We start from the raw sequence: 26,071 nt of genomic DNA on the forward strand, positions 1-26,071 counted from the left end.
CATCCCCACAGAGAACAGCGTCCGGGAAGAGGCCCTGACCACCGTTGAGGTTCCAGTTTGCTTTGCTGTGAGGTCAAAGTGGGTCTGCTCTGTGGGGTGGGAGCTATGGTCCCACGGGAAGCAGACTGAGCTAGAGTTACCACGGGGAGCAAGGGGATGAAACGATGTAATTGGCATTTTTCTAGCAAGCCTGATACGGCTGCACGCTGACGCTCCCAAAGGGTTTACCGCTACTTTACGGTTGTACTCAGCCTAGGAAAGACCAGTCAACGGACACAACCGGGCTGTAGCCGCCTAAAACACCCAACGGAGGCATCTGAGCCCCGCAGTGCAGTGGTACGCGACGGGGCACCTTTCGGGGTGCGCCCTCCGAGCGCGCAAGTCCCGCAGCAGCAGCCCCGCTCGGCAGCGCCCCGCCCCGCCCCGCTCCGCTCCCCGCGGGGCAGGCAGGTGGGCGGGGCGGCGCTAGGGCCCGGGGCGGCGCGGCGGCGGCAGCGGCGGCGGCGGGGCCGGGCCGGGCCGGGTGGGGGCGGCCCCTCCCGGGCGCAGCGCGAAGGCGGGCCCGGGCAGGCGGGCGCGGGGCATGGTCCCGGTGCCGGCGGCGCAGCGCGGAGCGGAGCGGGGCGGGCGCGGAGCGGTGGCATGCGGCGCGGAGACATGCGGCTCTGCCTGCCCGCTGCCCCGCCGACATGGACCGCCGCCGCCGCCTGCCGCCCCCCCCGCCGCTGCCGTTGCTGCTCCTGCCGCTCTTGCTGCTCTGCGCTGCCCTCGGCACCGCCGGGCGTCTGAGCGCCCGCCCCGGCAACGAAGGTGAGCGACGGGTGGGTGCGGGACCCGCTTCGCGCTCTTCCTCCCTCCCCCGCCTTTCCTATTTTTAAAAAAATTTATTTTATTTTATTTTTTTTTCTCCCCCGTTAAGGTGTTGCGGGGCGGCAGCGGCTTCTCGCCCCGGGGCCGCCGGGCGGGCGCTCTGGTAGCGCGGCCGCCGCCCGGTGCGGGGCGGTGCGGGGATGGGGAGTGGGCAGGCGGCAGCCGTGTCCCCCCCCCCCACCTCCGTCCCTGAGGAAAGTTGGCAGAGGCTGTGCCGCCCCCCCGGGGCCGCCGCCGGGTCCGGGCGGTGCGGGGTGCGGGGGAGCCGCCGGGGCGAGGCGGGGAGGGGAAGGGAAGGGGCCGGAGGCGTTGCGGGGCGGGAGCGGCCGCAGGTGCCCTGGCTTCCCCGCCGCTGGCCCGGCGGGGCGGGCCGGCTCCTCGTTTCTGAGCTTCACCCAGCCGGCTGGTAGCCGGCAGCGGTAGGAATCCGATTCGCTTGTTAAATTAATTAAAAATAAGCTATTAAAAGAGTGGCGGGTAGCCCCCGTCTCCCTCGCCCCGGTGAGAACTGAGCTGTGAGCCCTTTTGTGTGTGCGGGGTGGCGGTTTCGTTAGTCTTCCTGTGTCTCAAAACTTTTAATTAAAAAAAAGAATAAAAAAAGCAGCTTGTTCCCCTGTAAAACCTCTTTTTGGTTCTGTAGCAGTTTCATGTCAGCTTTTGTAACCTGGTAGAGCGGTGCATGTGTGTGAACCTTTGTAAATTTTCAGAAACAAAACAAGAGTGGTGTGTTCTCCTGTGCTATGGTAATTTTTAAGATGACATTTGATGAAAACACATGTTAGGTTTTGGGGAAAATAATGACCTCTAGACACCGTTTGAAAAAGTAATTGAAATACTTTTTTTTTTTTAAAAAAAAAAAAGATAAGATTGCCCTTTCCTTATGTGGAAGGGAAAAAAAAAAAGGAAACGCAGCTTTTGGTCACTTACACGGTGGACGTGGTTGGCATGACCAGGATGTCTAGTGCCATCGTCTTCAGGGATAAAATCTAGAGGCCAAAGATTGTGAGGAACTTCTGGCAGGTAGAACTTGTGCCTGCTTGAGTTGTGGCGTTTGTGTAGAGAAGCAGATATCAAAGCTACGAAAGTAACAATGTCTTCTGTACAAATAATGCTGATGTACTTATTGATATTCTGGGTGCTTGTGGGATAAGGCAGTGAGATAACGACTTGAAATGATTTCTGGAAGGAAAAAGAAATATAACGTAAGACAAATAAGGAGAGATTCAAACTTTGAGTCCTGGATAATCTTAAGTCAGTTGGTTTTATTGCTGGGAAGGAAGCTGTGGTACCATCGTACCAGAAGAGCAATATATCATCTGATTGTATGTTTTATGTAAATTTGTTTGGCATACACAGTGCTTTATAGGTTACTTAAAAGAATGTGCGTTTGAAGTCGGTCACTTTTCCGCCTCCAGGTACATGCTATTTTGTAAATACTGTCATCCTTCGCAAATGATTTTCAGAAATGAAAACAAGAGTGTTTGTAGGGATTACTCTTGTCTTATTATTAAAAGCTTTTTGAGGATGTATGTAGTTCTGTCAGTCAGCGGAGCAGCTCTGCCTCCGTGGCAGTGGTAGACAGGCACAGGCTGTAAACTGAGACTGATTATGCAAAAAAGATATTACAGCATTCTAGTTTGCAAAAAAACCCCGCTTTTTGTTTCTTTGTTTAAAGTCACTGGCACTGAGGACTTGAGAAAGGAGGAGAAAAATTGGTATCATACAGAGTGCGCGTTAAGCGTGCTTGTCCAGTCAGCTTTCCGCAGATTCTGCTTCCCTTCTCTCTTCTCAGCTTCAGGCACTAGTACGATATGGGCGATATTTTCAGGGTGGCTAGTGAAACCAACAGGGTAAACGCCCATTACTGGAGAGTGACCCGCTTTTGCATGCCTGCTTTTTTGAAGTGTGTATTATGCTATATACCTTTCAAAAAAAAGGAATACTGTCAGTTTCTTTTAAAAATGAGATCAACTTTAAAGGACACTTCCCCCCATGCACTTGGGAAGGCTCAGTAATTCTTTTATTTATTTACAGCATATTTAGGCTGATCTTGTGAGTTTAGAAATCTGAATTATTACAATTTGCTGACACACTAATTTATTTGATGAACAGGAGTTAGCTTGCAGTTTTAAATTATGTCAGAAGATTATGTTTTCCTCCTTTAAATAATCTTTTTCTTGCCACTTCACTTCTTTACTGTTGTTACCATAAATTTCCTCCCAAAACTAGAGATAGATATTTCTGCAGAGTATTTAGAAAAGTTTTATTTTTCCATCGCTGAGAATGAAAAAGATATGCTTTGGACAGAGATTGTTAATATAGGCATATAGATAAAAATGTATACATTTTTTCGCTACAGTTTAATATAAAGCCACTGTTGAAATTCTCTTCATAGATTGGTTTAACAAAGGGTGGAACTAATTTTTGGTGTGTTTATATAGCTTTGTCTAACTTCTAGGGGATGTGGTTGTTGCAGTAGGCATGTTACAAGAGTGTATTCAGAGCTACCAGTAATATTTCCTAAATTTATTTGACTTGAAAGAATTATTTCTATTTTTTTAAATACAACTTCGGTTAACATTTACAATTAATATTAAAACTGGTGGCTGTCTGGTCTGAGTTAGTGCTGCTACTGCAATGGAAGTGGATGGGATGAAGGGAGAAAAGGATGAAAGAGGGGTTGAAGGCAAGTTCTTGGCTTGCTTCGCTTTGTCGTGTTAAATGCAGACTTTTTTTTTTTTTTCTTTTTCTTGGAGTGCTTGAGTTTTTGTTAATTTGCTTCATCCCAGAGAAGTTTTATTTGGAGGTTTTTCTTGATGAAACATAAAATTTTCCACTGAGTTTATTTTTAAACTATCTGCTGCGCTCGTCACAAGGCTGCATGCATTTTACCTATGTAATCACAGGAGCTCAGGAAGGGTCGCTGAAGTTCAGATTTATCTCTGTGCAGTGGTAAGGTGTGTGCAGTTTTCTGCGAGGCAGGAAAATGTCAGGAAGATTTAACATCTGACTTTTCCAGTTTGAAGTTGCAAACCGAACCCCTTAGGTGCATAGAAACCACATGTTCTGCTTGTCCATTCTGTTGGATATTTTCCACTTAGGAAGGTTTGTGGGCTTCTTCTTAGAAGGATGCAATTTCTTTCTGAATAATTCCTACAGTATTGAGAAATTGAATGAGCTATATCACTCTGTAATTTAATAATTTTTCCTCTGTCTCTTCTGTAACTATATTGCCTGCCTGAGGGTACCAGCAACCTTAATTTCACTGTTTTATAACCCACAACAGTTAACACTTGACCTAGGTCATTAACAGGATTATCAGCAAATTTGTTTAAGCTTTTACTGACAACCTGAATTGCTTCAATAATATTTTGACTGTGCAGACAGGAAACTTCTTGTAACCTCTCAATCTAGCATAAAATTAATTTCTTGCAAACACAGCTACCAAAAGATCAATACGGTAAATCTGCTTACAGTACTTGGTTTCAAATAATGTCTGTTTTGGTTTACAGCAAGAAGGTTCCAATCAGCCTCTCTTTTCCGTCTGTATTGGATTTGGAGATGTGGTTTCATCTTTTACTCATTGATTACCATTTCGGAACTTTGCATAACTGCGCAAATAAATGCACCATTTTATCTGGGCTGGTCTCTGTTAACACTTAAAATCGCTAAAGACGACTTACTTTGCTTTTGTAATAATGACAGCTCTTGGCATGGTTTTGAGAAACGCGGTGTTTGCACGTGGAGCAAAATGCCTACCCAACTTTCGCATGTAGTTTTGGGTGAGGCTGGCGATGCTGGAAACTTTTCAGTAGAATCAAAAGGGATTGCAGGGGGAAGTGCTTTTTCCAAATCTCGCCTCACTGTATGTCAGATATCATTAGGTCAGGATAAGTCTATTTATTATGACACAATTCCTGCTGGTGCCTCTAGCTTGCTCTTGAGTGTTTATCTGCAAAAGAAGTTAAAAGTAGATTTACTAATCTTAATGTGATATCTTCTAAAATTTAATTTCAGAAAGCTCAAAGTCCTGGGGGTCTAGAGGGCTGTTTTTCATACAGCTGTCTCTTATTCAAAGCTTCTGTGCTTAATCCTAAGCTGTAGTAATGAATGTGCTTTAAGATTCATACCGTGATGTTTTTAAAATCCTGTGCAACAGGAGAAGTAAGTTGGGTAAATTCCTCATTTTCTGTCAACATTTTTGATAGCAGACTGTAACACATGGAATAATTTATTTTCTTTTTGTCACTGAAGTTTGTCTTGATTTACTGCTGATTTCAATACAGTGCATTAAAAAGAAAAATCACTACATTGTCTATGGCAAACTTAAAGCAGATGTTTGAAAAACAAAGAAGCCCAAATTGGACACAGCAATTAATTCTTATTGCAGTTAATTTGAATATAACATATTTGCTACCTAATGAAGCGGTCGGGGCATAGAAATGGCTTAGAACTCTTCCGTACTCTCAGCCTCAGGAAACGAGGCGTCAGAGGCACTACCAGAAGGGAAAGCACTAAACTGATAATAGGCACGCGAAGTTTAACAGTTGTTCACATGAAATCTTTGCAAATCAGGAGTGCATTCTAATTGAACTTAAATTTTTCATTCCCATGTGGGAAGATATACAAATTTGTTCTAATTTATATTTTTTTTTATTGTCTGCCAGAGTTAAGTGAACTGCCATTAGTATGCTTACTTTTGATTCGGTTTGAGAACTTGTAAGTTTTCCTCTAGGACCGTAGGTAATGGCTCTTGTTCTTGTAATCCCCACTTGATGAAAGTTTAGAAATACAGATGCAGGTGTTCGTTTTCTTGTTTTCAGAGCTCTGGATTTTATCACCAGTGAGGGTCACTACAGAGCTGTTACCAAATACAACAGCACTGTGTGTAGACTTTTATACAGAGCCTGAGGTAGTTCCATAAGGTACCTGTAATTTATGTAGGTAGCGCTTTGCAGCTGCTGTTTGATTTTTCTGTTAAAAAAAAAATAAATAACTGGAGATATAATCATGTCCTTACTTTTGTTAAAGTTCAGAGCTCTACTCAGCAGAGCTGGTATTGAAACACAGAAAGGTAATTTTGATATCCTAAGGTGCAAAGTTGACTGGACTTGTCCAGAGGTGTTAGATAAAACTTCAGAGGTGGGGCAGAGGGATCTCACTAACCCATCGCCTTTCTGAAAGATAATTCCAGCATCCAAAGAGTAGCTTATTTGGAGTGAGATGTAGGGATTTTCAATTTTTTTTTTTAACTTTTCATTTCTTATGAAAATGAATTGTTCAGTTTGTTGAAGATTGTTGAAAATATATTTATGAGGAAGAAAGGACTTGCAATAAGAAATGATATAGTGAAATGGAAGAGTTTTTGTTTACAAATGCATGTGACTACTGTGAAGTGATCCGTTTTGCTAAAAATTCACTGCAGTGGTGCTGCCCTTATTTCCATAAAGAGCAGTAGCTTTTATTTTATGATACTTCAACTACTTTAAACAAGAACCAAAACTTGAAAGAAAATAGTTTAATTCAGAAGATTGGATATGAACTCCCGTAACTGCTGGGGTAATTTTGGGAACAGAACGTGGTAGTAATTTGCTGGGTTAGGATTGTATTCCCCAGTGGCTGTCTTGTGCTTCTTGGGTGCTTGATAAATCCTAGCACAAGTGCTTATTTTGCAGTGTAAGTACTCCTTTTGCGGTGTGAAACTGATGTTAAGATTAAAATTCTGTCCCTTGGACTGAAGACTCCTTTTAAATTTCTGCAGTGAATGAATGAAAGAAATAAAGATAGAGAAATAAAGATAATCCTGCCTGAAAGAAATCTTGGGAGGGTGACAAAAGAGTCCCAGAGTCTGAGAGAGTGACGGGTAGACTGAATGAAACGCCAGCATGTACAGCCTTAAATTTGCAGAGATGTTATTAAACCAGACACACTGTAAGCAGAAACATTAGTGCCACGCTCCTTTTTTTTTCATTAAACTACTGTGTCCTGCTGTTTCAGGCAAAATATGGAGGAAAATCCCATTAATCTGCTGGAAAAATATTGATGAAAGAAGAATGGCAGACCAAACGAACAGTAGTTGAAACTTGCTAGCAATTAAGTGAACAATAGGATGAATGTTAAGGTTCGGTCAGGGCAGTTTAGTGTAATAAAGTGTGGGAATGGTGCTTTCTTTTTATTTCCAGCTGGTTTCTCATATAATTCTTATATCTATATTTGGATGGAAAGGTTTGCGTTGCATTGGTCTCTTTTTTGTTTGTTTTCTTTTAAATAGTAATTAAAAAAAACCTGCTAAAGCATAGCTGCCATGCGTAAGAGGACAATAATGAAAAATTAAAACTTTTAAATTGATGCCTAAGAAAGGAGAGGTTTGTAGAAAATCTAGAATGACAAGTTACCGTTTAAATAATTAAAGCATAAAGATATGTTCAGGTCCATAGTAGGCTTCCCAACAACTTTGTGCAGCAACAAAGAGCAACGAATGACATTGAGTTTCTTGGTTTAGTTGTTGAGAAGCTAGAAGGCAGCTAGAGGGGTTTTGCTCTGGCAAGGCTTTTTGAGAGATCTCTTTTGGAGGGAGAGAGAAGAATTAAAGGAAGAGAGAGGATGGGTATTCAGAGATTAAGTGAAAGTTGGACCTGAATCTCGGAAAAATTAGACCAAAATCCAACTTTCTCCTATTAATAACTGCATTAGAAACCCAAAATTCAGTGCTGACAATGATCTGAACACTGAGCAAAGCACGAATTAAGAAATTCCTTGCCTCCCTGAAAGTCTGAGCTTTGTTTACATTAGTAAGCTTCATGACTATGATTTACCAGTGGTGAATTTCAGCAGAGGCTGCAGTAAAGACCGGGTAGAGGCATATTTCCCATTCTATTTAATCTTTCTGTAGCGGTGCTTTCTTTAAAAAAAAAAAAAATTTAAAATAAAGGAAAGCAAGCTATGTCTGTCCAGCCTTAATGTTCATGACTAGCCGTGGGGAGCACCCACTTCAGGCATGTATATTGAAACAGGTTCTGAGACGGTGAGGGCGTTATCCTGCAAAAACTTTTCTCCCACGTATGATTTACCTTGGAGAGCAAATGTCCTAGCAGTGGTTGAGAGTGCAGTTTTCCTGTAATATGTGGTTACAGCTATGGAAAATGTGCTGTGCTCACCCAAACCACCTAGAGATAACCCAATTGCAGGGAAACCTCATCAGTCTCTCTTGTTCCCAGCCTACCTACCCACATTTCCCTGCTCTCTTTTGCTTTTTCTTCTGTCCCTGATTCCAGAAATCAACATTCAGCCATAAAGAGTAGAAGGCAAAGATTATCTTTTCTTTTCCTGATTGGGAAGAGCACATGTCCATTGTTTTTTTTTTTACTAAATGCTGTTTACGAGAAGGGGAATGCTTTGATTCTGTAGATGCTCAGAAAAAAAGATACAAGAGGAGAATCATATGTTTAATGGCATTGCTTTTTCTGTAGTTAGTTGATTGTGTTGATCTCGAAAGCTGGGCTAAAGCTGGACAGAGGATGTTCAGGAAATCCAAGCAGAAGTTGTCCATGCTAACGAAGGAAAGCAATTCTGGAGGAGAGACGTGAGGAACATGCTTGGTTTGTGGAACGTAATGGAAACCACAGCCGTCTGTGGGAAGGTAATGGAAGTAGAGGAATAAGCAGAAGACAGGGGTCTGAAAAACTGGCTTGTGGGTAGATGGGAATAGAACAGTCATTTAGGCATTTACCTTTGTTATAAATATTTGTATTTTTCACATATGGAAATAGTGAAAAAAGATGTTAGTGGGGTTTTGGTTGCACAGGCAGCAAATGAAGTCAGGGGCAATTCCATTTTTCATATGGATAGCTCGGCACACATGTTCTGCATTAATTACCTCCATAAATTCTATTAACCTGGCAAACAATGAAAATATCATGTTGGTGACATCACTGTATTGGAAAATAAAGCTGGTTTTAGCATCTTGATTTTCTCAACATGACATTTGAGGAGAATTTCTTATGCTTTTGGCATTTTACTTCCCTGATTTGCACCAAGATGTTTAGTCATTTGCTCCGTGGGTTTATTTTATCTGTGGAGTAGCGGTGTAAGAACCCAAGCATTTCATAGCCCATGCAAGCTGGAGCCCTTGATTCGTGGAACTAAAGAAGAAAAGCTAAATAGAACTCTGCCAGGGCACACCTGAGTAGATGGCTTCCCAAATGTAGTACATCAGGATTCTCAGAATTTTTTTTACAAGTATCAACTTCTGTGTTTCAAACTTAAAAAAAAAAAAACAACCCAAAAAAGAAAACACAACCAAACCCACCACAACAATATTCACTTGCAAGGAATTTGTTTTCCTGTGCCCCATGCGAGGAATTTCTTAAAAGTGATTTTTTTTTTTTCTGAGTTGAGGCATGCTGCCAGCTGATTCACTTGGGGAGTATCACAGCCTTTTTAACAAATGAATCATTTGCTGGACTTATGCTCTGGTCCCTGTCTCAAAAATTTCTGTCCTCAAAGGAATATTGGTTATTTGCTGTGATTTTTGGAGATTTCAAGACCTTGAATATGCTTGAACTGCAGTAAAATTTGTGGGAACTTAGGAACTTTTAGTTGTGGGTGCTGTGTGTGCCTAGATATCTTTTCTGTGACACTTTTTGATGTCTAGAATTCTAGAAACAGTGCATGTCATACTGGTTTTTGAATTCTCAGTTTACATTAAGTGAACATGGACACTACGGTGCAGCATTTTTTTTTTCTTTTCCCCTTTAAGTTGCTGGAAGCCTTTCCAGGGGAGATTTTTGTGGCACTCTGGTGGACTCTAAGTCTATAGGATCTTTAGAGAGCTGAATTCTGCAATACTAGTGAATACTGAATGTTGTTATTTTCCCAAGGGAGGAGGAATGCAGGAGCAAAAAGACTTAGTCGTGCAGTGTGCTTAAGCCCTTTTGAGAAGTGCTTTAGAGCTTGTTAAAGTTGTTTGAGTAATGTTTGCTGTTGAGTTTTGGCTAGACATAGGCGTATGGTGCCATTTTATGTGCCTCAGGGTTTGGGCACCCAGTGGGACTGGCAAATATGACACATCCTGTGAGAGACCTACTTTTATTCTGGCTGGTGAAAGGCATAGAATGGCTGAATTTAGGTAACTGAATCTCACCCTTAGTTTCTGGTACTTTTTTTTTTTTTTCTCCTGAGAAAGATGAACTTAATTTTTGCAATTTAAACTCCCTTTTAACACTGCAGCCCCTATTTTGTATTTACATGTTTAATGTGGTGCTTCACTGATGTCAGATGTAATGCTATAGCAGTAGAGTAGAGTGAGATTTGCAGGGTTGGGATTTGAATGTGAGTTCAGCTGAACAGTAATTCAGGTATCTAATGGTTTATGCCTCTTGTAGGAGGTACTGGAAGAGGACCAATTGGAACTACTTAAAAAAAAATGCAAAGAAGTGAAAGCGACAGAGTAATTTGGAACCCATTAGGTTAATCCATTTTTAATTTTTATATCCTTGTCTTAATGAAAAGAACTGGCACATATCAACTTACAGGAAATAGCCTAATAAAACTGAAACCTTATTAGGCCCCTTTGATAAACATTGCATTCCAGCCCACCAGTCATATGTTTTTGCATACTTGGAAATTGAGCTTTGTGCCACTTTAACAATATCAAGAGAACTCTCATGTTTCAAACTAATAAAAAAGAAATAAAATCTGTTTTGTCTGTGTTCGTCCATGAGAATGGATGTGCAGTTGTCAACGTAACGGCAGACAGGTACTCCAAGAAAAAGCAGGGTACAGATTTGTCACCTTATTCCTACAAAAAGAGCTGCTAGTTCATGTGTCATCATCAGTGCAGACACGGCTTCTTTGTTTTCTCTTTACAGTAGCCAGAGTAACTTCTGCAAGGTGCTAAGTTAGGAGGTTTGAGTGTGCCTGCACACCTGCATAGATTTGCTATAGGTTGACGAGAGAGTAAGATGAAAGCTTTACATACGCTGCCTAGCCTTACCTACCGCTTGGGGTCCTTCCACAGCAGGACTGGGGGGAACGGCTTTTAGTTTTACATGAACACTCATAAGATTTCTACCGATGAAATATTTACTTGTTTTCTGTTCTGCTTTGAAAGCAGTTCCAGTTTTGTCTGCTAAGGGACAGTATATTTCTGTGGTTTTGGTCTCTGAAACCTCTCATGTGAGGCTTTTATTTTTGGACCTGATTGTCATTGTCCTGTCTGTTCAGGAGACTTAGAATAGCGTTGTCCCTTTTCCGCACACAGGCTCCATACTTAGTGAATGGAGGAAGGCTGCTGCAGAGCTTCTACTTGGCGTAGAGTTCAGGTGATGGGAGCCAGGCTGGCTGGGCTGAGGCACACGTCCAGCTGTGGCTGCTGGCTAGGATGGTCTGAGCCACCATGGAGGGAGCACGGGAGTGCTGATGATCCCCAGCAGCACTGAAATTCATCCTGTGCACAGCAAGCAGGGAGAGGGCTGCTGTGTGGTCGTAGAGCCTCCCTGATGGGCTCTGGCTTTGCAGTTTACAATCTGTTGTTTTATTTATGGGCATTCCTGCATTGCTCATCACTGTCTTGTGTTCCCTCCTTCATGGCAGACTTTTGAGAGAAACTTGCATTAAGGTTCCTGCTTTGTATTCAGCTAAGGTTCCTGCTTCAGTATTCAGCTGTAGGAAAAACTGAGGTATCAAAGTCTGGCCTCAGATATGTTTTGATGAAATGCTTCCTCTTAAAAAGCTGAGCGCAACTGCAATAAAAATAGAATTTGCCAAATAATCCAAATTGATATAGGAACCTCATATGTATTCTGTAGAAGCAATAATCAATGGGGTAACCTGATGCATCTTACTAGCTTTTTGTCTTTTCACCTGAGATTTGTAACACAATCTTTTAATTTTGGAAGCAGTTATTTAGTGAACAACATTTAAATGAAAGTAATGGAGGCAACTGTTTTGTAATTCATTTTGGTTTTCTCTTGTTTGTCCATCTCATGCCCTTGCCCTGGTGGAGTTCTTCAGTCAGCAATTTAACCACAGATTGAACATGACAGTTGCCAAATTTGGAATGTTCTGCAAAAAATCATATTTATATTGTACAGGATAATGGCATAGGCAAGAAGGGTTGAAAGTGCAGACCTCACAGCGTTGTGCCTCTCAAAGGACTGTAGTCTGGCTTTGAGCTGTAGCAGAAATCTCACTGAGAAATCCCACATTTAGAGAAGAATTGTAGAGTAAATGGGCCAAACTTTGTTGGCACTTGGGTTGGATATGCTTTTACAAAGTATGTTCTATTGGCTGTTTTTAGGAGACTTTACTCTGCGTAGCTTATTGTCACTTTGCTTCCTAGGGTGCCTCAGGCTGGAGGGAGACGCAGCTGTAAAAGCAGAGCTAGTAGACGGGAACCTAGCAGATCTCTTATGCTAAGGTCTCTTTCTTCTGAGCAGTAACAGCAGCTTCATTACAACATTTGAGGGAAAATGTAGGACCGTAAAATCACAGGAGACTTGTCTTTTTTGTTAATGGGCAAGCAGCGAATTGGGCCCCAAGTCTGCTGCTTAGAACCAGGCTTCACTGTTGAACACCCTTCCGTGAAGAGAGTATCGCCTTGGTTAGCATTGCTTCATGGAGTGGTTTCTTATCTACTGATTTTACTTATTTAATGTCCCTTCTCAAAGATCTTGTTGTCTGCCTTAGCAAATTTCAGCATGATTTCAGCAACATCAGCATGAGAGCTGATCCTAGTTGGAATTACAGTGAATGCACCAAGCGGCAACTTTGGCTTTGCCTGGGCCCAGCCTGTCTGTCTGTAGATGTCGCTTCTAGACTCAGAATAAACCAAAGGCACAAAACTGTTCTGCTGCGGCTCTTATTTCACTTTCGCCACTGCTGGGTAAATGAAGAATTGAGAAGACTCAGATCTGTACTCATAGGTGGATGAAAATCCAGGTGCAAGTCCACTTTGCCAGGAAGAGGCCACCATTCTAAAAATGTACGTCAGGGTTTGCACTGACTCCACGCTGTCCCACCCCAAAACCAAGTTCTGTCTGACTTCTGCCACAAAGTATTTTCTTTGCTGCTCAGGATTGTATGACATGTTTAATTATGGGCATTCACCATTTTTTTTTTTTTTTTGGTTGCATAGCAAATGTAATTTTCCCCATTTGTTAGCATTTTTTTAATAACTAACTAGCATATTTCTAAACTGACAGTTTGATGCCAAACAGGAAAAGATGAAACAGTGGTGGTTTCTTGTTCTTTGGGTTTTTTTTTTTTTAAACTTTTAATTGGAAGTGTTAATTGGTTCAAGGAGAAACATTTTATATATTTTACCTCATTGACTATTACTCTGTATTTTCTATGCAAAGAATATGATTTGGAAATGCTTTCCAGTCATGAAGTTGTTCGTGTGTTCTTCTTCAGATATTGCCAGTTACCTCTTTGCAGGCTTTCCTCCCCATTTCTTAGGCAGTGTGGGGGATCTCGAGGTGGTTCTACCTGGCTCTCAATGTCTGTCTCTTTACTTTTTTTTGCTGGGGAATTTATTTATACTGTGTTTGGTTCATTGTGTAGCAGTTGTTAATTCCACGTGTTTCTGAAAATGCTGCTGCTTTCAGACTGTGTTTCAGGTATGTTTTTATTTTTACAGTTTTTTCTTTCACTGGCATTATTTACCCCTGATGAAACCTACTGCTAACGAGCCTCGTGGTAGGCCCTCTGCCATCACTCTCAAACGGGAAGCAGTTTCTGGTAGTGCGAGTGGGCCTGCGTGCCAAATCCTGCCCAAGCCCTCATTCATCTTCTGCCTGATGCCACAAAAAGGAGAGTGAGCGAGCTTTTCATTTCATGTTCAGGTCCCTGCTGCAGTTGCTGGAAAGAGATCCATCTTTACCGCCTGGGCAGTAATGCGTATTGAGGGAACTAATACCGCTTGTGGTTGTGAGTGGGGAAGGCCAGAAGAGTTGGGCTGGAGAAAGCTTCTAAAAAGAGAACATGCTCTTAATTGGTATTTTGCTGGTATGCTGCCACTTGGCAGAAATAGCTACGGTGTGCAGTTCAGTGAGCAAGGATGTTGTGCAGAAGGACCAAGTAACTGATTTTCAGAGGCAGAAGTGACGGTTCCTCAGTTTGTGTAGCACTGCAGTATTTTAATACCAGTAAATTCTCCCTCATACTAACCATTAGTTTTAAAGGGAGTTACTTACAGGATGATAACCAATGCAGGACACTGGGATTACTAGACAGCACACTTTTTTTTTTTTTTTTTTTTTTTTTAAAAGTTGCTCAATGAGAACTCTTCTGTGTCTCCTTAGCATAACCGGTGATCCTTTTCCAGGCATTCTGTAGGAAAGGATTGTTCATAGCAACAAAGCTGTTCAGCTAGTTTAAGAGTTAAGCTTAGTAATCAGCTGGTCAACCTCAGAGACTCTGTAAGCGTTAGCTGAATGGTACTCACACAGTTTTGCAGGAGGAAGAGATGGAAGAAGTGCAAGTGAGCTAGGCAAGAAAAGCATAAGCTTCAGAAAGAGCCTGGAAATCCTGATTCTCTTTCATGTGGCCTGACTTGTAAAACTGTCTGTTTACTCTTTTCTGGAAAGAAGTAATAGAAAGGAAAGGAAGAAGAGTTATTAGCTTTATTTTTGGAACAGAATATTACAACCTTCATCATCTTCTGTTCCCCAATACCCCATTTAAGAACACGAGAGTTGTGGGTGATAGAACCCTTGACGTTAGGATCATATCTGATCTGTAGTTATGATTGCTTGCAGAGCCATGCTCTTCACTGGGCCAGCTGCTCTGGAGTACCTGCTTGTTACCCTTGCAATGAAAGAAAATTGCATTGCTGCATGAAGTAGCTTGACTTCTTTTTTTTATTTATTTGGTTTTTGTCTTTTCTTAAAGACACACACCTTGCACAGGACAGTGCCACAAAAGAGGTTAAACTCTTCACTCCAGATCCCTCTTTCATCTGGTAAAGACATGGCTTTAGGCAGTTGTAGTACGTGTAAACATTGGCTTTAATTTAACTTTAATTATGGTGGGAAAATGTTAGGGTCACACGAATGTATGCCCACTCATCATGATCTGACTGAATATCTCTGAATATCAGACAATTAATATCTAATCTATTCTTTATGTATTTCTTGAGTCTTAGTGTAGGGAAATGCTATTTCCTCCTTCAATTTCCAGATTAATATGTAATGTTAGGACGTATAATGACAAAATGTAACACTACTCTTCCCTACCAGTTTTGTCTAGGAACCATGATCGCTGCAGCCTGTAAGTTCTGTATTCATTGCTTGCTCTCTATCAGGGTGTACAACTCTCTTGAAATCACAGGAAAAATGAGTGTCATAGAAGCTTTTTTTGGGGAGAGGGAGGTGTTTTTTTTCAGGTGACTAATTGAAAGGAAATGTGTTTTGCATTTTGGGTACTATTAAAGAACAGTACGCTTTTGATGAAAAGTATTTTTTTTCCCAATTTTTTTGATAGGGAAAAAGTGTTGTGTGTATGAATTTCAGTTGGATTCTAAACAATTTCAGCACTTGGGCAGTCTACTCTATGTTTCCACTTACCTGTAATACAGTTCTTCCTAGACAAATGCTAAAGACATACAGGCAAAGTTAGAGTGATCTAGGGGGTCAGTATAATTATGTTTTCTTTCTCTGGGTATTTTTTCCCTCCTCGGGGCTTTAATTTCTTGGCATTTCACAAAAAAAAAAAAAAGAGTAGCCTTCATAGTTACTGAAGACCATGTGGCTAGATTGGTGAAGGAACTTAAGGTTTTCTGATCTTGCTCTACTAGATATTAAATACCTACTTGACGTAACAAGCTTTGTTCCTTTTTGCACAAATGAAAATGGAGGAAGTTGAAGACTGTGCAGTATGAAGGCATATAAAAATGTTCAGCATAAAACTACTAATAAAGTTGTAGGTCTGGAACATAGCTTTGCTTTTTTTTTGTTTGTTTGGGGTTTTTTTGTTTGTTTGTTTGTTGGTAGTGGGAGCATTTGTAGCACCCTCTTTGGGTACCTACTTGCATTCTCTGACCTGCATCTGAACTAGAAGCCTAGATCAGTGTGAAAACTTCCCTTCTAAGGATTTCTAAAGTGTAGTGAAACATATATGAGCATAGAAAAGTAGTTTGCATAGCAGTGCCAGTTTGAAGGAGATGAGGAAAATAAGGAAGGTGGAATGAAAGAAGCTAAAAAAAATTGTTAATGTTGTAGATTTGAGCTCAATGTATTGCAACAGAAGTTGCCCCGTGGCTGGGGCATCCACCTGTCGCGGGGCACATATGGTTTGCACTGAATATTTAATTGCCCCCGTGGCCCTGTTGTAGTGCTTGTGAGTGGCTCTCATAGGAGTAGCTGGTAACCTGGTAAACCTGCTGTGAGAGAGAGGCAGGCAGTAGGGAGGAGGCAGAGAGAGATACGGACAGTGATGCTGAACGTGGATCTGCACCTTGAGGGCACATTCTGACTGCTAGGCTGCTTGGCATGTCTGGAGAGGGAAACTACCAGCAGGTTGTGAGCCTGTTTGTTTTTCTAGCTCAGGCTGATGAATTTGGACTGAATTCATACATTTCAGAGTGGCTGCAATCACATTTTCAAAAAGCTTATTCTTAAAGAGTAAATATATTACTTAAGTTTACTTCAGAGTGATTTGCCTTAGCAACTTATTGCCAAGTAATTTACCTCAGAAGTCATACTTCCTTCACAACCATATATTGCAGATGCACAACAAACATATCTGTCTTATCCCAGGAGATCCATAATCTATGGGAATTTGTGGTCACAAAAGCAAGAAGTGCACTTTTTCCTTTCCAATTTTTATTAATATTTCCTTTTTATAGATGCAAACCTTGCTTCAGAATAGTTTGCCTAGGGCCCTATGCACTCCATAAAGGACTGATAGATTTTTCTTTGTGTAGGTGATTGAGAATTTAATTATTGATAAACTCAGGGCTAAGAAAGATACAATACTGGATTATGTTATTTCTGTAGGATTGGGAACCTTATTTTGTTTATTGATGTAGGTAAAAATTCAAAACACTGTTGTTTTCTTTTAAACGGGTGTATAACTGCAGGGGGAAAAACCACTTTTGCTCGCAGAGATGGTAGAGCGGCTCATCCGTGCTAGTATTGCACTGCATGTGTACACATACACAGCACAAATGCGTGTGCACACAGATGTAGACAAATGTGTATATTTATGGTTGTTTATAAGATGGTCTTATTTCTAATAGTGTACATCTGTTTTTCCTTACTGTGTCTCCTCCTGTACATCCAAATATCAGGAAAAAAACCTCTTCATTGATCTATTTTTTTTTTTTAAAGTGATGTCGAAAATTAAACAGCAGTTAAAAGGCTAATGATGAAATAACACAAATAGCTTAACTTAGCCGATGCATAGATGATTTCCCTCATTCTTTCCCTTCCTAGTCTTATTCTTTTATTTTCTCTGAGCACCGATACCCAGACCATCTGGTTCTGGGAGCAGTGACAGCTCTTCAGGCTTATAATCAGTAGCTGAAGCTGCTCAGACTGCTACAGTGGCCACCTCTAATAGATTCTTCATTCTCGGGTGTTAAAAGACCCTTCCACGTGATGGGATTTATTTCTTTTCTCATTGTCAGAAGTTTCCATATTGAAGGAAAAAAAATGGGGGGAGGGGGCGGTGAAAGTAAGCGCAAATTGCAGATAATAAATATTGAAGGTGCACAGATTGGTGCAGTTGTGAACAGCGTCATCATGTTGTGTACTAGTCTTTCATTGGTTGTATTTATGTAGAGTCTAATTTTGTATGATACTTTGTATCAATTCACCTGTCCTGCTTTATGTTAGTAAATAAATGGTTAGTTAGGGAACTGTGTGATTAAGCACTTGGAGACTATATGGCCAGGATAAGGAACAGAATTTATTTTTGTGCTTGTAAAAAAACCAAGTAAATACCAAAGAAGAATAGCCTTCAATTTTTGTTTGTTTATTCTAAATTCCTGTCATGTTTTAAAATGGGTATAAAACCACTGTGATTTGATTGACTGGGAAATGTCTATATCAGATGGTTTACAAATAAAATCTTCCTTCCTACTCTGAAAATTATTGCATGCCTTAAAAAAAAAAAAAAGCTAACAGCAAGAATAGCAATGAATTGATGACCCTCTTTAAAAGTAGGTTTGTCTGAACTTGTAACATTGTAAATAATTATTTTTGTATCTAATATGTTACACATGACATTTAGAAGACACTTCTCTACTGCAAGACAATTAGAGAACAAATTAGATCAGAAGGAAGAAAACTGCAGGGAAGACTTTAATCAGCATTCATTATTTATTCCTATATTCTGAGAAAATTATATATGCCAAATACAAGCCTTTAATCAAATAATGATTAAAATATTCAGATCTCACCTATGTAGTTAGATGCATTGACCCAAATTTCACACGTCCGAGGGGAAAACGCTGTAGTTTGTGCAGCTGATAGAAGAGCTCTGTTCCCACCCCCTGCTGTAATTAATTTGGCCAGTGATCCGTTGTTTGTTTTTTGTCACTTTTTTTTTTGTTTTGAAAAGTTCCCCCGTCTGCTGTTCATACTGTGTTTTAAGATAAACAAGACAATCGTTTTCATTTGTCTGTCTTTTTCTTCTTTGTAGCTAGCTGCCAGGCCACCTGAACAAATCAGCTGCTTCACAAGGTCCCCAAATAAACACATCTCTTGGTATGGGTAACTGAGGTTAACTGGACGGAGGCAAATGAAACTCATTCCTCTTCATTTTGTCTTCTTTTGTAGTTAACCTGCTGGATTCAAAAACAATTCAAGGGGAGCTGGGCTGGATCTCCTACCCATCACATGGGGTGAGTTCACTGGACTGTGAAATGGAAAAGTGCTGCTACAGACCAATGTGCTATTTAACCATTGTTTCCTCTTCAGAGGACACTGTGCAATAGCGCAGGTTCTTTAGAGCTTCAAAAGTAGTCTGCTCTAAACCTGGGATTTACGGCTTATGTAGCCGTGGTGCCTTCTCTTTAGAACATGCATCGCACTGCATGTAATCCCCAGGAAGAGCTCACTTGTATTGGAGAAAATGAAAGCAAGAGGGGCATTGAACAAAAAAAATACTCCTCTATCAAAATGTGCATTTCTAAATGGTGTTCATGAGACTACTTCATAGTATTACGTGCTAATTTATTCAGATGGAAATAGTGGAAGGTGAAAAATGTGTGGACGTAAGCGGGTAATGTAAGTACTTGTTTGGTAAGTTTTGTGCTGAATTGTTCAAGTACTATTACTTATGAGGTAAAATGTTATTAAAGAAATGTCTACATAATGTTCTTAAGACGTTCTATTTGGAAAAGTAAAAGTGCAGTCTTAGAGCATCTGTGCTTTTGAACGTGCTAACTACATCATTTTTGCACAGCATTTGCTACCTGTCTATTTTTAAAATTTTTGACAACTTAATATCAGTGCATAGCCATCCAGTGGTGCTGATATCTGGTCCCTCCCCAACTTCTTGTCTCTGTGGAGTGTGTGTGTGTGTAGGAACAACCCATTACTCTTTTTCTACATTGCATAGCGCAGATACGCAAGGAGACTCTTGCATTCCTGTTTTCTATCCCCTGAATGAAAAAAATCACTTGCCAGGCTGAAGCCCTGGTGTCTGGAGCTTCCCTCGCCCTCAGGGAAGACTGTGCCATTGAGTCTTTGCTAAAAGAAGGCATTCTGAGACTTGTGGCTCCTTCTCTTACTGTCCTGTCCCCTGTGCCTACCCTCATGGTGCTTTTTTTTCTTTTTTTTTTTTTTTTTTTTTTTTCTTCTATCACAGTCTTATTTCGGTTTTCTACCTTTAGGATGACAACAACTAGAAGTTCTCATGTGTCTCTGCCTATGTCTTCTGCCCTACAAGTAAATCTCTGCCAGAGAGTACTGCCACTTCCAAGTCCTTGGAAAATGCTGTCTCTAGTCTTGATAAATGCGAGGGGTTGCTAGCTAAGAGTCCAGTGACTGTCCTTTTCCCAAACTAGCTGTATTTTGAATTTTTTGTATTGACAGGTATTTGGTCATTGGTTTGTTTGTCAGATTGTTTACATCCGCTTTTTGATTCTTCTGCAGCTTTGGGCAAGCTGTTACTTCACCTTTATCCCTTTTGCAGAGATCAGTGGTAACAGAACTTTTGCATGTCTGCCTTATGGGATTCAGTTGTTAATATTTAAGTAGTGCCTTCTTGATATTAAGTGTTATGCAGGTGTTTAGCAGTATTTAAGGATTAAGGCTTGGTTTATTTTTTGAGTTTATACATGGATCTCTCTCTGTGTCTCTGAACAAATTGTTCCATTCTCATGGGGAAGAAGTGGGAAGAGGGTTTATGTTTCTTTCTAGTGGCTGTTCCTGCTGACTTTTCCCAATAAGAAACCTCTATAAACAGGATGTCCAAGAGGGAACTCTCCAGCAATTTCTAGCTCATCAGTTTTTTTTGGTCTCTGCTTGCATTTTTTTTTGTTGTTGTTGTTTTTCTTCCAGCTGCCCTGCCCTCCTCTCTTTTACTCTTCTGCTCTGTTCATCTCCTTGCAGCTGTGCAGATCTACTGCTCAGCTCCCTGCAGCTGTGCCTCTCTTGCCTTGGATGCCTAAAGCAGTTGGTAGGGAATGATACAGGGAATCTTGGGGGCTATAAGAAAAACAGATGTGCTACATTATCTCACCAAAAAGGGCCCCTATATCTCTCAAAGCAGGTTTTTTTTAGCTTCTGCAAGTTTTTGTCAGGTAAATTCAGCACAACTAGTTTTTTATGTCTGTGCATGCTGTTCCTATTTACTGTTACATCCACAGATATCGAAGCCAAAGTAAATAATGGAATTGTACTGATGTTCTTACAAGTTAATGAAATTCTTAGTTAAAAATTGCATGGTAGTAAATTAATGTAGGTCATGTACTTTGAGTGTTTTTGTAAGAGAACTGAGACTCTAAACTGTAGCATTCAAAATACTGTGAAATTTTAAGCTTACATATTGAAACCTGAATGTGCAATATAGAAATAGTAATATCCTATCTGAATTGGCATCTTGCTGTAAAATGATGACAACTTGAACATCGTGGAACAGATGCTTTCTTTTTACAGCCCTTTATTTATAGTCAATTAATTAAGCCTGGTAAATATGGCTGCATCTGTCTCTGAGCTAACTAAAATATGAACTTAAACTTTAGTGGAAAAACATTATAATAAAGATGTCACATCATATTGAAAGATTGCTAATAGCATAGTGGTGATTTACAAGGTAAAGCTAATAGAGCCACACTTGAGGCTGTGATTCACAAATGAGAATATTGGTGTTGTGCCAGTTCTTCTCCAGCATGCAGTGTTCTCATCTGAAGCCATAAATGTCAGTATACTGAGGCCAGTGACTTACAGAATTTAAAAAAATAATTTAGCCGAAGTGTTTAATCTCTTACTAAGTTTATAATTTTATCTTATCAATACATTATATTGATTGATTTCTGGCAAAATGACCCGATTTGGTTGAAATTTTCAGCATTCAATGGTTCTTCTTTATTAAGTCTGGCTTGACGTGGGCATATATAATAACAGCTTTTCAGAAATTTGTGAATATTCATGTTAAGATTTATAGCTCATTTGTATTCAAAGATTTCTTTGTCCCACAGAAGACCACTCTAATGGCAGTGTTTTAGACCATGGTTGACAATATCACCCTGTAAGAATGTGATCTCTCCTTGAACCATCCCACACAGCCGCCGTCTTGGCCCCAGTAACGCTGATCTGGTCAAGCTCATTAAAATCCCTGAAAGTGCAAAGCATCGGCCCCTCTAGATAGCAAGGCAACGGAATTAAAAAAAAAAACAAAATAGTGGGCTTTCCTGATGCTTGAGCATGATTGGCAGCAGCCACAAGGCCTGTGGTCCTGTACTACCATCTCCAGCACCTGCCTAGGCAACCTTTTTGAAATGCCAGTCAGTCAAATACCAGTTCCATTTCTATAGGTTTCATTAAAGGGGAAAGAAAGAAGAGCTACTTAGTCTGTGCAGAGTATATTATTGATATGCTGATTAAGCATAACACAAGTGATCATTAACTGCAATTCATGTAAATTACAGCAGCACAGATGTGGGGGTTGGGAGGATAAAAAAGCAAGTCACTTTAATAATATAGAATAGAAATGTGATGGATAATTCATACAGGACAAAAAGAGTACAGTCTAAATCCCACTCTGCATATTCATACAAGTAGTTGTATTGGTTTCAGCATTTTTTTTTTTAAATGATGTTTCTAATTTGACTCTAGGTCCATGTTCTTTGGGAAGTTTGAAAAAAAAAAAGATATATTTATATATTTGTGACATAATCACACTACGTCATTCTGCTGTCCCCCAACTTTTGACTTGCTCTTTACATGTTTATTACTTATATATATGGACTTGAAATTTTTGGGCACTTTTTTTTTATGTAGTCAGTAAAAAAGTAAAAAAGAAATTGTGCTTATTTTATTTTGCTTGTAGCTAGAGAAAAGAATGTTCTGGCATTTATTCTTATTGTGTAATAGATAACTGTAAGAAAAAACCAACAACAGCAGCAACAAAAACAACCCCTATACCAAGCTAAAGAAAAAAAAAAACAACCAAACAACCCAACCTGTTCTGTATGTGACCAAAGTTAGTAAATTGCAGGCAAAATTTTAAAAAACTTACTGGGAAATAATACTGTATTTGTTCATGACAGAAGTTTCCTGGGTCACCGAGTTTCTTCAGAACCATCTGACTTCTTTGAAAGCTGGCCGTGCTCAGTGCCTTAAGCTTTTGGGCATGTACTTCAGCTGCTGACTGTACACTGAAGTGCTTTGAAAATCTGGTGTGAATAACTGCTTTTCCTTAGTGATCACTTTTGTGATCGTTTGGACAAAGCAAGCCGATGATGTCAGTAATGGAAACTGGTTTGTAGGTACTAGAGGAGAGAAGGGTAACATTCCTTGCTTCTGTAATAGTTTGTGTTGTGCTAGGAAGGCTACAGAATGCATAACTGAGGTTAATGAGAGTTTTTCCATCAGCCAAAATTGAGTTAGAATCCAAAAATGCAAGTGAAAATGAAGAAAATGCCTCCCTTCTTATATTTCAAAAGCTTGAAAGTAGTTTGTCACATTACACTGTAGTGCTGCCTACCCATGAAAATGGCAGTCTGCCTGGCTGTATTTGTTCTGGTTTCAATAGTTGTCCAATGTGTGGCACTGTAAAAACTTCTTTGCCTTTTTTGGTGGGATATCGTGGACACGGTGACTGAGGAAGACTGACTAAATAAGCATCCGTTGTATGATGAAGGTAGAGGAAAACTTGTGCAGTTCCTCAAATAAGCTGCATTCAAGAATCAGTTATTCAGGCCACTGGGAATGGAAAGTTTATCTGTTTATAAGGAAGATGTTTTCAAGATTAATAAGTATTTCCATGAGTGGTGGAAATAATGAGGTTTGTTTTCCTGCAGCTTTGTGTCTTGCGGTTAATTGCATCTGTGATTGAAGTTTTTTTGCAGTAGGTCCTTAATGCCAGTGAGTTTCCTGGTGTCATGCTTCAGCCTTCCCTTCAGCTGGGCACACAGAAAGTTTTTCTTCCCTACATATGTGTCTTATTTTCACACCACTGCAGAATTTTAGGACAGCTGAGCCATCCAAAAAACTTGAAACTGGCCAACAAATACAAATATTTATGAAACAACCTAATTCTAGTTTTCTTTTGATACCGATTAACATCTCAGTCTGTATTAATTTTTTTGTCTGAGACACCAAATTTATCTTGTCAACTTCTAAGTGATACTGTAGTTGAAGTGGGGAGTATTACCAAAATCACCAGATGGTTATGAAAATTAATTTCAGAGTAAAACAAATGATATCAAACAATTGATATGAGACAAAAGATTGAAACGGAAAGGTACCTTTGTAAAATTAAAAAACAGTACTTGTTTCCAAAATTTAAAACAGGAATGTTATACTATTACACACTTTCATTTTCCTATTCATTAGCAGCAGAATTTCCTTAGTACTACTTAAGACAATGCATTCTGTTAAAACCAAGATTTATCTATGTTTTGCCTGAGTTCTGGTCTCCTTACAACTCTATATATTTCCTACTGTCACCCTTCCTTTCACGACTTGCGTATCAGGTCTGAAATGCAAGCAGACTATTTTGGTGATTGAAATAAACCACTTGGGATTCTGTTTTTGTGAATCATAGACTTTGTTTCGTTTTACACTGAATGGCTGATTGAGAAAGTAATTTTTTTGGGTTAATATACTTTTTTTTTTTCCTAGTAAGATATTTGCTTTTAGGGTGCATTGAAAGTATGTTTCATTTTGTTCTCCTTTTTTTAGTATAATGAAAGAGATGGTGTTAAGAGCAGTTCTGCTGTAGCTTTCCTGAGTTCTTCCCTTCACCTACAAATTTCTGTAATCAAGCATGTGCTATTTCTCACTGTTAGACTTCTGGTTTTCTTCCTACTAGAATAAAACAATTTGAATTTATTTTTTATTACTGTAATGTGAATGATTTTGATTTGGAGAGGGACACTTAAAAATCTGTCTCTTTTGAACTAAAATCTCTAAATTCACACTCAGCCTTGAATCAGAATGCAGTGGTGGGTTTTTCAGTCTGTGGGTGCTGCTTCTGCATGAAATATGAACATGTTGAAAAATAAATTTACTTGTACTGTACTTTTTTCCCCTTTCTAATAGGTTTTACTTTTAGCACTATAAAGCTGAGATATGTCAGATGATTAATTATATGAATATTGTTAAATTGATAACCACACTGTTTAGTACTGCTTTTCTGAATACAATGGAAAAGTTTTTTTGATGTCTTCAGCAGTATGCAAGTAGTCAAGGGTAGAATGTACTTTTGGTGTTCCTTAGCTGGCTTTGACTTTTGTTTCATCTGCACACTATCTTAAGCTGCTTGTATTAAACATGCATTTAAAACAGAACTTTAAATAAAAAATAATAGGTGGAGTTGAATAAACAAACGGGAGAAATGTTTTACAAAAAAAAAACCTGTGATCATGTGTATTACTTCACAATTGTATTTATGACTGTCTCTTGTTAGGAATCGTTATCAGAAAGAAATGCCTTTTTAAAATGTGGAGCACTGATATCCTTCATATGTGTTGTTTTTTATAATTGTAGACTGTATTTCATTAGTTTGAGACATTCAACATAATTGTAATGGTACTGTGTTTGGTACATTTTAAAAACAACTTTTAACTTTACATAAAGTAAAAAGTGTGCTAATTTCTGTTCCATGATCACTTCTAAGGGAGGGACAAACCCTTTTTTCCCCTTTCTTTTGAAACTAGTATTTTTACTATGTTACTTCAAATTATGAGATTTCTATTTTTTTTTTTTTAAAGGCAACAGCAAAAAAAGCTGAATGGACAATAAGTGCAATGTCCTTCTATAATTTTTTATAGAATATAGAAAAATATAGAAAAATCTCCCATATTTCATTAGCCTCATCAGTCACTTTACTTACTGGTAATGGGTTGCTGAACGTTGGGTATCAGTTTTCCGTGGTTTCAAGTACAAAAAAAAAAAAAAGGCAAGTTTTGGCTTCTGTTCCGCATGTTAAATAAAGATCTTATTTAGAGTTGGAATTGCAGATACTTCAGCTTCCAATTTTTCTTTTTAACTTTCAAAGCTTAGAAACGACATCATTCTCCTCATGGGCAGAATTTTATTTCTGTCAGCCTTGTCAGCATAAATGCAGGCCGTTTGTGAGAAGTTCTCTCGAATGGCCTGATCACCATGTGATATTTTTCCCTTTGTAAAGAAAATGCTTACTTTATTCATTTTCTTTTGTGCTGAATTTATTTGCATAAACCAGAATAGAACAGAGTAAATACAGTAACTGTCATGAAATGCACCATTATTTATCACGGGGCACAATACGGTCGATTTTAAGACTGTTTTTATAACATCAAGGCCACAAGAAGAGGGGCTGCAGTCTCCAGTTAAAAACGCCCATAAACGTTTTCGCCTGGTAGTTTTTCTGCGTAGTGCATTATTGTTTATAGCCTAAATAGTTTTGGTAGGTCATTTATTTTACTTGTAATTTTTTTTTCTTCCAGATTTCTGAAAATATTCCGTGTGAAATGATTGTTCGTGTAGAATAGTATTTTCTACAACTTACCATTGTTCTTTTGAAAAGGATTGGTAAGTCGGCG

At 39.6% G+C, this 26,071-nt stretch overlaps 1 protein-coding gene across 2 annotated transcripts in view; it reads left to right on the forward strand.

Moving 5' to 3' along the window:
* Positions 1–621: 621 nt before the first annotated feature.
* EPHA3 (EPH receptor A3) overlaps positions 622–26,071 on the forward strand; it is a 234,182-nt gene continuing 208,732 nt past the window's right edge. For both annotated transcript variants that reach the window (XM_086763042.1, XM_086763049.1), the window contains exons 1-2: positions 622–810; positions 18,654–18,718. In XM_086763042.1, the coding sequence (XP_086619168.1) occupies positions 690–810; positions 18,654–18,718 (186 nt within the window). In that variant the 5' untranslated portion in view covers positions 622–689. The remainder of the gene's footprint in view (positions 811–18,653; positions 18,719–26,071) is intronic.

The sequence above is a fragment of the Chlamydotis macqueenii genome, chromosome 1, assembly GCF_036417535.1.
Source record: "Chlamydotis macqueenii isolate bChlMac1 chromosome 1, bChlMac1.mat, whole genome shotgun sequence".
Lineage (NCBI taxonomy): Eukaryota > Metazoa > Chordata > Aves > Otidiformes > Otididae > Chlamydotis > Chlamydotis macqueenii.